Consider the following 13169-nt stretch of genomic DNA (forward strand, 5'->3'; position numbering starts at 1 on the left):
CAACAGATGGACCCTGACAGAAGGGGAGAAAAAAGTAGAACAAAACCTCAAATTCCTTTAAAAACAAACAAATTAACAAACAAATCTACTGGATTGGTTGAAACTGGAGGACTCTCTGAGACTACTGCCCTGAGATACTCTTCGAACCTTGAACTGAAACTAACCCCTGAGGTCGCCTTGTAGCTAAATAACAAATTTGTTCAAAAAATAACAAATATCACCCATAAGTATTGTACTCCTTTTAAAAAATGACCTATATGAGACCAAACAGTCAACAATTACTTTAAAACAAAGATGAGAATGCAAGGGGGTAGGAAAACTATAGATTAATGGAAACGGAATAACCAGAACAGAAATGAGAATGTTCACACATAATGAAAACTGTAACTGATGTTACTGAACAACCTGTAGCAATTATTGAATGGGAACCTAAACTGCTGTGTAAACCTTCCCTGAAAACACAAAATATTATTTTTTGAAAATGACAAAAATCAAAAAAAGATGAGAACTTTTTAATTTACTGTGCTTTAAGTGGAAGTTTACAAACGAAGCCAGTCTCTCTATACAAAAACTTATACACACCTTGCTATGTACTCCTAGCTGCTCTCTTCCTAATGGGACAGCACACTTCTCCTCTCCACCCTGTATTCCCTGTGTCCACTCAACCAGCTACTGTCCTCCTCTGGCTTCTGATGAGAGCTTTCTTAATCTACTAAGGGGCATCTAAAAAAACCGATAGCTAACGTCATACGTAATGGTAAGAGAGTAAATACTTTCTCTCTGAGATTGGGAACAAGGCAGACATCCACTCTCACCACCACTATTCAATATTTTATTGGAAGCCCTAGCCAGTGCAAAAGCATAAGGGGGGCGGGGAAAGGCAGAGATTGGAAAGGAAGAAATAAAATTCTATTTGTGGACAACATGATGGTTTACATAGAAAATCCCAAAGAAGCTACAAAAAACCTCATAGAACTAAAAATTCAATGTAGCGAACTCACAGGATACAAGCTCAATGTGCAAAAATCAATCATATTCTTACATACCAGCAACAATGTGAAATCAAAATTTAAAAAATAATACCATCATAATAGCTCCTCAAACAGAAAAGGAAGAAAGAAAAAGAAATACTTAGGTATAAATTTAATAAAACATATACAGGATCTGTGTGCTGAGAATTACAAAATGCTGATGAAAGAAATCAAAGACCTGAATAATTAGAGACACTGACCATGTTCATAAAAGGAAGACTCAGCATAGTAAAGATGTCAATTCTCCCCAAATTGATCTATAGACTTAAGGCAATTCTAAACAAAATCTCAGCAGGACTTTTTTGATGGGCAAAACAATCCTAAAAAGTGAACGGAATAGCAAAGGAACTAGAACAGTAAAAAAAAAATTTGAAAAACAAAGCTGAAGGAATCATATCAACTTTGACTTATTTTAAGTATATACAAATTAAGACATTATGGTACCAAAGAAGGGAAGTGCACAGATCAAAACACAGGATGGAGTGCCTAGTCAGGTGCTATCGAGTTGGCTCCTACTCACAGAGACCCCATGAACAACAGAACGAACGGCTGCCCAATCCTGGGCCATCCTCACAGTCATTGCTGTGTTTGAGCCTGTTGTTGCAGCCACTGTGCCAACCCTCTACCAAACATGTCCTTCTTCAGGGACTCGTCCCTCCTCATAACATGTCTAAAGTAACGTGAGACAAAGTCTTGCCATCCTTGCTTCTAAGGAGCATTCTGACTACAGTTCTTCCAAGACACATTTGTTCCTTCTTCTGGAGTCCACGGTATATTCAGTATCCTCTGCCAACACCATAATGCAAATGCATCAGTTCGTTGGTTCTCCTTAATCACTGTCCAGCTTTCACATGCATAAGAGGCAAGTGAAAATACCATGGCTTGCGTTAGGCACACCTTAGTCCGCAAAGTGACATCTTTGCTTTTTAACACTTGTAAGAGGTCTTTTGCAGCAGATTTGCCCAATGAAATACTTTGTTTGATTTCTTGACTGCTACTTCCATGGGCATTAATTGTGGTTCCAAGTAAAATGAAATCCCTGACAGCTTCAATCTTTTCTCTGTTTATCGTGATGTTGCTTACTGGTGCAGTTGTGAGGATTTTTGTTTTCTTTATATTGAGGTGTAATCCAATATTGAAAGCTGTAGTCTTTGAACTTCATTAGTAAATGCTTCAAGTCCTATCCACTTTCAGCAGGAAAGGTTGTGTCATGTGCATATTGCAAGTTGTTAATGAGTGTTCCTCCAATCCTGATGCTGCATTCTTCTTCATATAGTCCATCTTCTCTGATTATTCGCTCAGCATACAGACTGAATTCATATGTGGGTCTACACACAGACCCACACATATATGGCTACAGTAGAAAGGCAGTTCAAAAGAGATAGGATACTCTTTTCAACAGTGTTGGAATAACTGGATATCCATATATTAAAAAAACAGTCTTGACTTAAGCCTCATACCTTAGACAAAAATTAACTTGAAATGGATAATATAAATGTAAACTCTAAGCATAAAACTTTTAGAATAAAGCACAGCAGAATTGCCTAGGTGATCAAGGTTAACAGTCCCACCCACTGCAGTCCTGTCAATTCTAACTTACAGTGACCCTACAGGACAGAGCAGAACTTTCCCATAGGGTTTTGAAGGCTGTAATCTTTATGGAAACCGACTGCCACATCTTTCTCCCACAGAGCAGCTGGTGCATTTGAACAGTGATTGTTCAGTTAGCAGCTGAGTACTTAACCACTGCACCACCAGGGCACCTTATGGTTAACATCACCTGTGATAAATCATGTTAACAGCATGTACCCTCCGATATAATGTGACAAAAACAGCAATTCACCTCTGTGGTACTCTTCCCTGAAACTCCTAACCCCAGTCTAATCATGATAAAACACTTCTAACAAAAAGACTGAGGGACACTGTACAAAATACCTAACTAGTGCTCCTCAGAACTGTCAAGGTCATGAAAAACAAGGAAAGACAAAAATTTTCAGAGACTCGAGAAGACTAAGGAGACATGATGACAAAATGCAATATGGTATCCTGGCTGGGATTCTGGAATAGAAAATAGACATTACTGGAAAAAAACTTGTTCAGTCAAGTTTAGCTAATAACAACATACCAACGTTGGTTTCTCAGTTTTGACAAATGTATCATGGTAATATAAAATGTTAAAAATAGAGAAAATTAAGTGAGGCATATACTGAAACAGTCTGTACTATCTTTGCAACTTTTCTGCAAACCTAAAATTATTCCAAAATAAAAAGTTTGTTTAAAATAAGTAAGAGAAGGTTTTATAACCTGAAGGACATGACACCAAAACCACAATGCATAAAGTAAAAAATTGATAAACTGAACTTTATCAAATTTAAAAACTTTTGTTCTGGAAAAGACAATGCTAAGAGAGTGAAAAGATAAGCTATGGTCTGGAAGAAAACACTTGCAAATCACACATTTGAAAAAGGATTTGTATCCAGAATATATAAAGAATTTTCAAAACTCAACAATAACAAATGACTCAATCGAAAAATGGGCAAAAGACTTGAAAAGACACTTCACCATAAAGTATGTGCAAATAAGCACATACAAAGATGTTCATAATTAAAATTAAACTGAGATGCTGCTACACACCTATTAGAATGGCCAAAATAAAAAATAATCCCAATACCCAGTGCTGATGAGGAGGCAGAGCAACTGGGACTCTCATACACTGGTGGGAGCGCCACTCTGGAAATCAGTTTTGTAGTTTATAAACATATACTTACCATATGACTTAGCAATCCCACTCTAGGTATTTCCCAAGTGAATTGAAAACCTATTTTCACACAAGTCTGTACACGAACAATCCTAATATCTTTCAGAAGGTGAACGAATGAATAAATTGGTACAGCCTTACAATGAAATATTATTCAGTAAGCAATACTGCTATAACCACTTCAAAAGGATCTCAAATGTACTATGTAAGTGAAAGATGCCAATCTCAAATGGTTATATACTGTGTAAGTCCATTTATATAGGATTCTTAAAAAGACAAGGCTATAGTGACAAAGAACACAGTGATTGCCAGAGGTTATAAGGATATGAGGAGGACGCTACTATAAATGGACTACTTGACAGAGATTGTTTTTGTCACGGAGCTGTTCTATATCCTGTTTGAGGTAGTAGTTACAAAAATCTATATAATTCACAGAATTGTTCACAATAAAAGTCAATTTTACTGTATGTTAAAGAAAAATTATAAAAAGTGGGAAGGTTAAAAAAACTACAGACAAGTGATTTACATTAAAACATAGAAAGGTTTTATTTATTCATTCAACGAATTTTTTTAACCATGGACTATGTGCCAGACAGTACTGGAAAATACATATAAAAAACTGAACAGAAATTATATAACAGCATTCAGATTTTGATAAACCAACTCCGAACCATTACGTTATTTAATGCTTACAACTACCTTAAAAACATGTATATAATTTATTTTCTTGAATTTACCAATGTAGACGCAAACTGAGAGAAATTAAGTAACTTGCCCAGGTTGCAGAGATAGTACCTGAACTAGGAACTGAACGTATTGTTCTTCTACCTCAGTGCCTGGCCCAAGAGTGAGGTATTCGATTAATGTTGACTAAATAAGTGCATGCAAAGTTCCATGCTCTATGACACCACGCTGCCTTCCTGTACATTTAACCACGTTAAATGCATGTATTCTCATCTTAAAAGATCAGAAGAGAATCTAGAAGGATTTAAATAATTGATAATTTAATGTACTCAGTAAATTTTTTTTTAGTTTTTTACATTGTTAAAATTCATAGCTTTTAAAAGATCACACTAAAATAACAGGAATATTTATGAAACACCCAGTTTCTTTGTACTCACAAATAATTTTCCTCTTTTTTTTTTTTAATGTGCCACGTAGTCTACTTGTTAAAGTAATCCCAGTGAAATCAAGAAAAAAAAAAAACACAGATATTGGCATTTTCTCCTCCCTTACAGATTTTTCTTTAATAAACAATTCAAAAACACCAACCCACACCAATCGAGTAATTTAAAACCAGTATGTAAACTGTCTTTAACTAGGTCTCCTTTCTGGACCAAATACTCACACTAGGGTCATTTTGGTGGTGGTGTTTTAATGCCTCTCCCTGCCCCTCCTCCCAATTAAAAAAGCTCAAACACACTTCGAATAATTGAAAAAGATGGAAGAGACCTTTTAAATATGATGCATCTCTTACGTTAATGTATCACCTTTACAGTTTGGACATGAGTGAGCTTTAATTTTATCATATAACCAGTAACCAGTTGCCATGGAGTCGATTCCAACATATGGTGACCCCACGTGCATCAGAGTAGAACTGTGCTCTATACGGTTTTCAGTGGCTCATTTTTCAGAAGCAGATCACCAGGTCTTTCTTCCAAGGTAGCTCTGGGTAGACCGAAACTTCCAACTTTTCAGTTAGCAGCTGAGCATTTTAATCATTTGTACTACCCAGAGACTCCTATATGGTGTTCATTTTACTTCAATTTAGTTTTCAACAATAAGTATTAAATGCTCTGTACCAGGCATTAGATTTATAGCTAGGCACTACCCTAGATTATGAAACACACTATGCAGAAAAGAGTTAACAGCAGAACACTACTCTGCTACTGCTACTCTTAGAAAGGCCTGCTTTCTAGGTTGATTGTTGGCTGGTGTCTGGGAATGTGGATTTCAGGAGGATTCCCACCGTTCACACCAATGATTTCTCATTCTGATAGAGTGCCTTAACTGTGCATAAAAAAATGATTTATGCTGAATATCTGCTTTCCTTCTGGGAGTCAGAAATTTTGGTGGTGCAAGTCAGAGTGTGCCCACATGACTCGCCTCCAATAATAACCCTGGAATAAAAGCCCTGATCCTCTAATAAGCTCCCCTGGCAGACATTTCACATGTATTGCCACAACTTGTTACTAGGGGAGTTAAGTGTGTCCCATGCAAGTCCACTGGCAAAGAACTCTTGGAAGCTTGCACTGGGTTCCTCTGGACTTCACACCATGCACCTTTTCCCTTTGTTATTTTTGCTTTGTATCCTTTCACTGGAATAAATCTTAGCCATATAATGAGTCCTGTGAGGCCTCCTAGCAAAGCACTGAACCTGGGGTAGGGGAGGATGTGATCCTGGCCCGTGGCTGAAACACATACTAAAAAGATACCTGAGTAAAATGTATACATACCATCTTACCAGGCAATGCGCTCTTGGTGGAAAGTCATTATTCATGCATAGCAAATCTTGCATAGATTGTGGAATAACATCTATAAAAACATTTGATAATGAAAAAGTTAGTATATTCGTTCTAAGGCAGAATTTTAAAATAAGCTTTGAGGAAACATATGTCTTGCTAGCTCATGCAGTTTTGCAATTGTTTAAAGATTTATATCTAGGGCTAACTTGAGATTTAAGGCAAGGGGGTCTCTCTCTCTTTTTCTTTAAAGAAAGCCAGTCTATGAAATAGACATACTATTACTTGTTGTTGTTAAGTGTCCTCGAATCGATTTCAACTCATAGCAATCTCATATGACAGAAGAGAACTGCGTCATAGGGTTTTCTAGGTTGTAACCTTTAGGCGAGCAGATCACCAGGTCTTTCTCCTGCAGACTGGCTGGGTAAGTTTGAACTGCCAAGCTTTTGGTTAGCAGCTAAGTGCTTAACCATTCTGCCACCAGAGCCTACATTTATAATATTTTTCTTTCTTCTTAATCATGACTCATACAATTCCTCATCCTTACTAGAAATTTTTTTTTTCTTTTTTAAATGTATTATTCTACTTAGAAGTCTGATAACTCATCTCCTGCCATGAGTAGCCTTTTCTGCCCCACTGAGTTCCCTAAATGTTCTTGTAAAACTTCTGCCCTGCTTCCCACTTCTAACCCACATAACTGACAGCATTTGAATTCACGTCCACCACAAGATCCTAACACCAGTGATTATTACGTATATTTAAAATGCATAATAAATTCAAACCATACTGGAACAGCAGTTCATAAAAATAGTTCCTTTTGCTCTATAGCTGTAACTGCTTAGGAAATTTATATTCTGTTAATTTGTTGAAAGAGTAAATGGGAGAACACTAATGACTTGACTCTCCACTTGACTAAAAACAATAAGCAACTTCAACTAAATAAAAGATCAGTGTGCAAACCTTCTGACCTCTGATGACGTTTTAACAAAACATGTACCCCCAAATTAACTCAGTTGATGATTTGCCTGTAACTTCCACCATTAGCTACAGCTTCAATCACAACAAAACTAAAACAAACAAAAAAATCCTTCACAGTACAAACACCCGTTCAACGATAATTCCTTACCTATCTTAAACTCACTGATCTTCTCTTATACCTCAGTCCCTTTCATCTGCTCATCTCAGAAATACACTGATTCTAAGCAGTATTCCCACTCTTATTTTAAAATCTTCTGACGAAAGAGCTTATTACTACAACAGCTTTTCCTTGATGTATGATCTTTCCTCAAATTAACAGCGCTGAAAATTTCTCTCTTGAACAGTTTCCTTCATTAACAAACAGAATGTCGAACCTGGAAATCTCAGGACTGTATCACATTTCCTATCAGTTGCATACATTTCCCTTTCCCCTTACTCCTAAGATACACATACTCACATTCTGGTTTAGTTATTTTATCTTTCTATATAATTATTTTAAACATATGTACACATGGTCAATGTTATCTATCCTAGTTTATGAATCTCCATGCACATGCTATCTAATTGTTTTGTTTGTGAGAATATATATACTAGAAAAGGTAATACAATTTTATTTCTATATAAGACACAAATATTTTTGTGTCTATGCTTATAAATTATAATGTTTTGACCAGAAAAAAATTAACACAGAATCTACATATTTATTTTCTGAGTGAACCAAGAAAGGTTTTGAGTGATAGGTCCAAAATATATTCAATACCGTACTCACTCACTGTTATACACTAGTATATCAAAAGACCAGACAATCTGACCTATTAACAACTATAAATACCTTTGAGTACCTACCACGGGCCATGTACTAGGATGGGGCATATGTACAATATCTCATTAAATCTTCACATTAGCCCTCCAAGTATTATTACTTCATTTTACAAATGAGAAAATTCAGGCTTAGGAAGGTCAAGTAGCTATCAAGTAGAAAAACCAGAATTTTAATCTTAGTTTGCCGCCAAAATCTGGGGTATATATAAAACACAACACGTGTTGCCTGATCAAGAGACAAATTATATATACATATTTTTTTATTCCTTCAAGGTCCAGCTCAGGTGCCTCACTCTCCACAACACCTCTGGACCTCCCAAAATTAAAAGTAACCTTTTCTCCTCTGAGCACCAACAGAGCTTTATCTCTACTTTGGGATACACTTATCACTTTCTACCTCCTATTTATGGAAACCCTGGTGGCGTAGTGGTTAAGTGCTACAGCTGCAAACCAAAGCGTTGGCAGTTCAAATCCACCAGGCGCTCCCTGGAAGCTCTATGGGGCAGTTCTACTCTGTCTTATAAGGTCGCTATGAGTCAGAATCGACTCAATAGCACTGGGTTCTGTTGGGTTATTACTGTTATTTAACTTATAGATCCTGTCTCCCCTACTAGAAGGTAAGTTTCTTAAATTACTTACTTAGAGGTTCAACAGGGCTTAGAAGAGTACTCAGCACATGCTTAAAAAAAAAACAAAAACCCTGCTGTAGAGCCAATTCTAACTCACGGTGACCCCATGTGTGTCAGAGTAGAACTGCGCTCCATGGTTTTCAATGCCTGTAATCTTACGGAAATAGATTACCAGGCCTTTCTTCCACAGTGCCACTGGGTGGATTTGAACTGCCAATCTTTCAATTAGTAGCTGAGAGCAAACTGTCTGCACCACCCAGGAACCTTTAGCTTGTGTTATGTACTCAATAAATATGTGCTGAGTTAATTAATCTTAAAGTGAGTATACTGTAACTCTTTGAAAAGATATACTCTACTTCAGATGTGGTGAAACAAGTCTGCACGTGTAAAACACTTCCAGAGGCTACTGCTGAATTAAGAGAATTAAATTCATGATTCCAAATTACAAACACCGTTAAAGAGTTAAAATTCACACAGTAAAAACTTACCTTCTAATAATTCATCCTTTCCTTCTTTATCGCTGGATTCTTGTACAAGATAATGATGAGTGACTGAAAACATGAAGTCAGCAAAGGCAATTTCATCTGATTTCTCTTCCCATGTGCCAGAAGTAAATATACCCTGAATTTAAAAATAAAATGCAAGAGCATCAACCTTAAAGTATTCAACAGTTACCATTACGTTTACTAACCACATGAATTTTTCCCTTTTTCTGTCAATTAATCTGAAAGTTTTATCCTATAGCAGCTATCCTCCACATAATAAAGAAAAAATATATACATGTGAATAAAACCAAGAGGAATCTATTTAAAAAGTATGTATCACAGTATTCCTTTAAATAGGAAATTTCCCTAAAAAGGTAGCCATTAAGTGACTTACAAAATTATAGTTTCCAAATAATTTTTCTGTGAGATGAGTCTGTCCATAAAATCATGAAAACAAAATTAATTTCATGCCTCTCCACATGCAAATAAAACCTCTCTACCGACAGCAGAATCTCTGTTAGTTACTTTAACTGAAAATTACATTTAAACATAATATTTCATAATTACTCATTAAATTTTAAACATTTGAAAAAATACATTTTCATTATAAAAGTTTCAAATCTGATAACATCACTATATATTACAGCACACAGCACTGCTGATCAGTAACTGTTTCATAAGGAAGCAGTCTGTACAACCAATTTAAATGTAGTGATTATCTGTAGTACTTATTTAACAGGTTTCCTCAAGCTCTTATCAAGCTTTGGCATTCAAATCTTTTCATTTAAACAGAACTTCTTAAATAGAAAACATTTTAATTAAGACTTCCAAAGAACCCCTTACTTATATAAATAACTGTAAAGGAGGATTTTTTTCCCCAGGCCTCAAATCTCCCATAGTTACTCTTTCCAGTGGGAAGGTAAACACTCATGACAGCACAGTGCCACATGAAGTAGGAATACCAACCATACCACTTGCCAAGCACAGAGATAGTTCCAAACTAGGTAGAAAATATGTAAGCAATGATTCCATAAATTACTGAATTTTTAAAAAATATTTTCATGGATGTATATAATGCATAGCACTCAAATGTTTTATATGTGTTCCTGACAATTTATTTATAATTCTGAATTAAGTTAAATCATATTTTAAATGTTCTAAGGGCCCTGGTGGTGCAGTGGTTAAGAGCTCAGCTGCTAACCAAAAGGTGAGCAGTTCGAATCCACCAACCGCTCCTTGGAAACCCTATGGGACAGTACTACTCTGTTCTATAGGGTCTCTATGAGTGGGAATTGACTCGATTGCAACAGCAAGAGCCCTACGTGGCACAAACAATCTGCACTCGATTGTTAACATAAAGATTGGCAATTAAAATCCACCAACAGTACCACAGAAGAAAAGGCCTGGTAATCTGCTTCCATTAGGATTATAGCCAAGAAAACTCTATGGAGCGCTCCTACTCGGTAACACGAGGTCGCCATGTGTCGGAATCGACATGACGGCAACTAACAACACCAGGCATCTTATTATGTAACTACATCAAACATCAATTGTACTATTAGAAGAAAAGATGATATATCTTATGTTAAGATATATATCATAAACCATGATTCTTGTATGTGGGTTTTCCTTAAAGTGAGGTTAATGTGTTAAATTAAGGTATATGTGGCCCACATCCAACGTCTTAAGCGGCCCTAAGTAATTTATGGTATACATAAGAGCTTGATTTGCTAGGAGGAAAACACAATATAAAGCAAATATGGCTAAAATATGGAAAGGGGATGTCATGGATTGAATTATGCCCCCCCCCCAAATGTATATATTAATTTGATTAGGCCATGATTCCCAGTATTCTGTGGTTTTCTCCATCTTGTGACTGTAATTTTATGTTAAAGAGGATTAGGGTGGGATTGTAACACCACCCTTACCCAGGTCACATCCCTGAGAGTTGGGGACCTTATACCAGCAAGAAAGCAGCACCAGGAGCAGAGTGTATCCTTTGGACACGGGGGCCATATGCCTGGAGGCTCTTCGACCAGGAGAAGATTGAGGACAAGGACCTTCCACCAGAGCCAACAGAGACAGAAAGCCTTCCCCTGGAGCTAATGCCCTGAATTTGGACATGTAACCTACTAGGCTGTGAGAAAATAAATTTCTCTCTGTTAAAGCCATCCACTTGTGGTATTTCTTTTATGGCACACTAGATGACTAAGACAGGAGAAAAGTCCAGAGAAGGAGACATAAGTCCCCTTCTCGAGCTTGCGGTACAGCTGAAATATTACTTTAATGATATACGGAGACACCGACTGACCCTAATCCTAGATTCTGGGTACTACTGTCAACCTTACCAACAGGTCTATCTCAAGGATTTGGTTGTCTTCAATAAAGAGAAAACATCCTGATTCTGTCTCCAAAACAAGCTTTTCAAGGTAATTTAGCTCAAATGAAAAACAACAGTCTAACCTCCCTCCTTCAGTTGTATTATGATATTGTCATTTACCATATAAACTAAATAAATACCAAATCTCAGTACAGTATACATTTACTATTAGAACCAGAAGTGAGAACTCTAGTTTATCAAAATTAAATCTAGTAATTATTTAAAAATAATCTCTAAGGGTCCCGGTCTGTGCAGTAATTAAAAAAAAAAAACAGGCATACAGATTGGAAAAGAATTAAAACTCTCTGTAGTTGCAGTTGACCTGATTATGTATATAGAATACCCAAATGAATTTATGAACTACTAAAACTAACTGGTGAGGTTGTGGAATTGAAGGTCAATACATTAAAAACCATCTATATTTTTACAAATTAACAGCAAACAACTACAAAGTAAAATTTGCAAATTACTTAACATTAAAAAAATCAAATATCGGAGGCGGGGCCAAGATGGCAGAGTAGCCAGATGCTTCTGCTGATCCCTCTTATAACAATGACACGAAAAAACAAGTGAAACGATTATATTTATGACAACCTGGGAGCCCTGAAAATCAAAGAAAAGTTAGAAAACAGACTGAGCGGCAGGGAGGAGAGACAGTTCAGAAGCGGAAAGGAGTTGCCGGACCAGAATCTCTGGGATCTCCCAGGCACCATTCCTGGGAGTGCTTGGCCGCAGTTGCCTCAGGGTGAAACAGCCAGCCGCACAGCCTACTCACACCTGTGGAACCAGAGAAGGATGGCGCTCTTGGCAAAAGCTAAGTACTTGCATATATTTGACCACACTCCCGCCCCCGAGCCTACTTGTTGGCTGTTGGCTTTGTATAAATGCCCTTTATTATTCTGAGAAATTTTCCTTCTATTCCTATTTTGCTGAGAGTTTTTATCATGAATGAGTGTTGAACTTTGTCAAATGCCTTTTCTGAGTCAATTGATAAAACCATGTGGTTCTTGTCCTTTGTTTTTATTTATATGATGGATTACATTGGTTTTCTAATGTTGAATCATCCCTCCATACCTGGAATGAATCCCACTTGGTCGTGGTGAATTATTTTTGTGATACGTTTTTGAATTCTATTGGCTAGAATTTTGTTGAGAATTTTTACATCTAAGTTCATGAGGATATAGCTTGTAATTTTCTTTTTTTGTGGTGTCTTTACCTGGTTTTAGTATCAGAGATATGCTGGCTTCATAATGAGTTTGGGAGTATTCCATCCTTTTCTATGGTCTGAAATACCTTTAGCAGTAGTGGCGTTAACTCTTCTATGAAAGTTTGGTAGAACTCTGCAGTGAAGCCGTCTGGACCAGGACTTTTATTCTTGGGAATTTTTTGATCACCTTTTCAATCTCTTCTTTTGTTATAGATCTATTTAGTTGATCTACCTGTTTGTATTACTTTAGTAGTGTGTTTCTAGGAAATCATCCATTTCTTCTAGGTTTTCAAATTTGTTGGAGTACAATTTTTTATAGTGATCTGATATGATTCTTTTAATTTCAGTTGGGTCTGTTGTAATGTCGCCCATCTCATTTCTTATTTGGGTTATTTGCTTCCTCTCCTGTTTTTCTTT

General features: G+C 36.6%; 1 protein-coding gene across 4 annotated transcripts in view; it reads right to left on the reverse strand.

Annotated features, from left to right (window-relative positions):
• The window catches only part of RAB3GAP1 (RAB3 GTPase activating protein catalytic subunit 1), a 114152-nt gene that overhangs the window by 53078 nt on the left and 47905 nt on the right, over nucleotides 1–13169 (reverse strand). For all 4 annotated transcript variants that reach the window (XM_003405864.4, XM_023543007.2, XM_064287269.1 and 1 more), the window contains 2 exons: nucleotides 9169–9301; nucleotides 6246–6324 (listed from right to left, as the gene is read on the reverse strand). In XM_003405864.4, the coding sequence (XP_003405912.1) occupies nucleotides 6246–6324; nucleotides 9169–9301 (212 nt within the window). The remainder of the gene's footprint in view (nucleotides 1–6245; nucleotides 6325–9168; nucleotides 9302–13169) is intronic.

This window comes from Loxodonta africana, chromosome 6 (genome assembly GCF_030014295.1).
Source record: "Loxodonta africana isolate mLoxAfr1 chromosome 6, mLoxAfr1.hap2, whole genome shotgun sequence".
Lineage (NCBI taxonomy): Eukaryota > Metazoa > Chordata > Mammalia > Proboscidea > Elephantidae > Loxodonta > Loxodonta africana.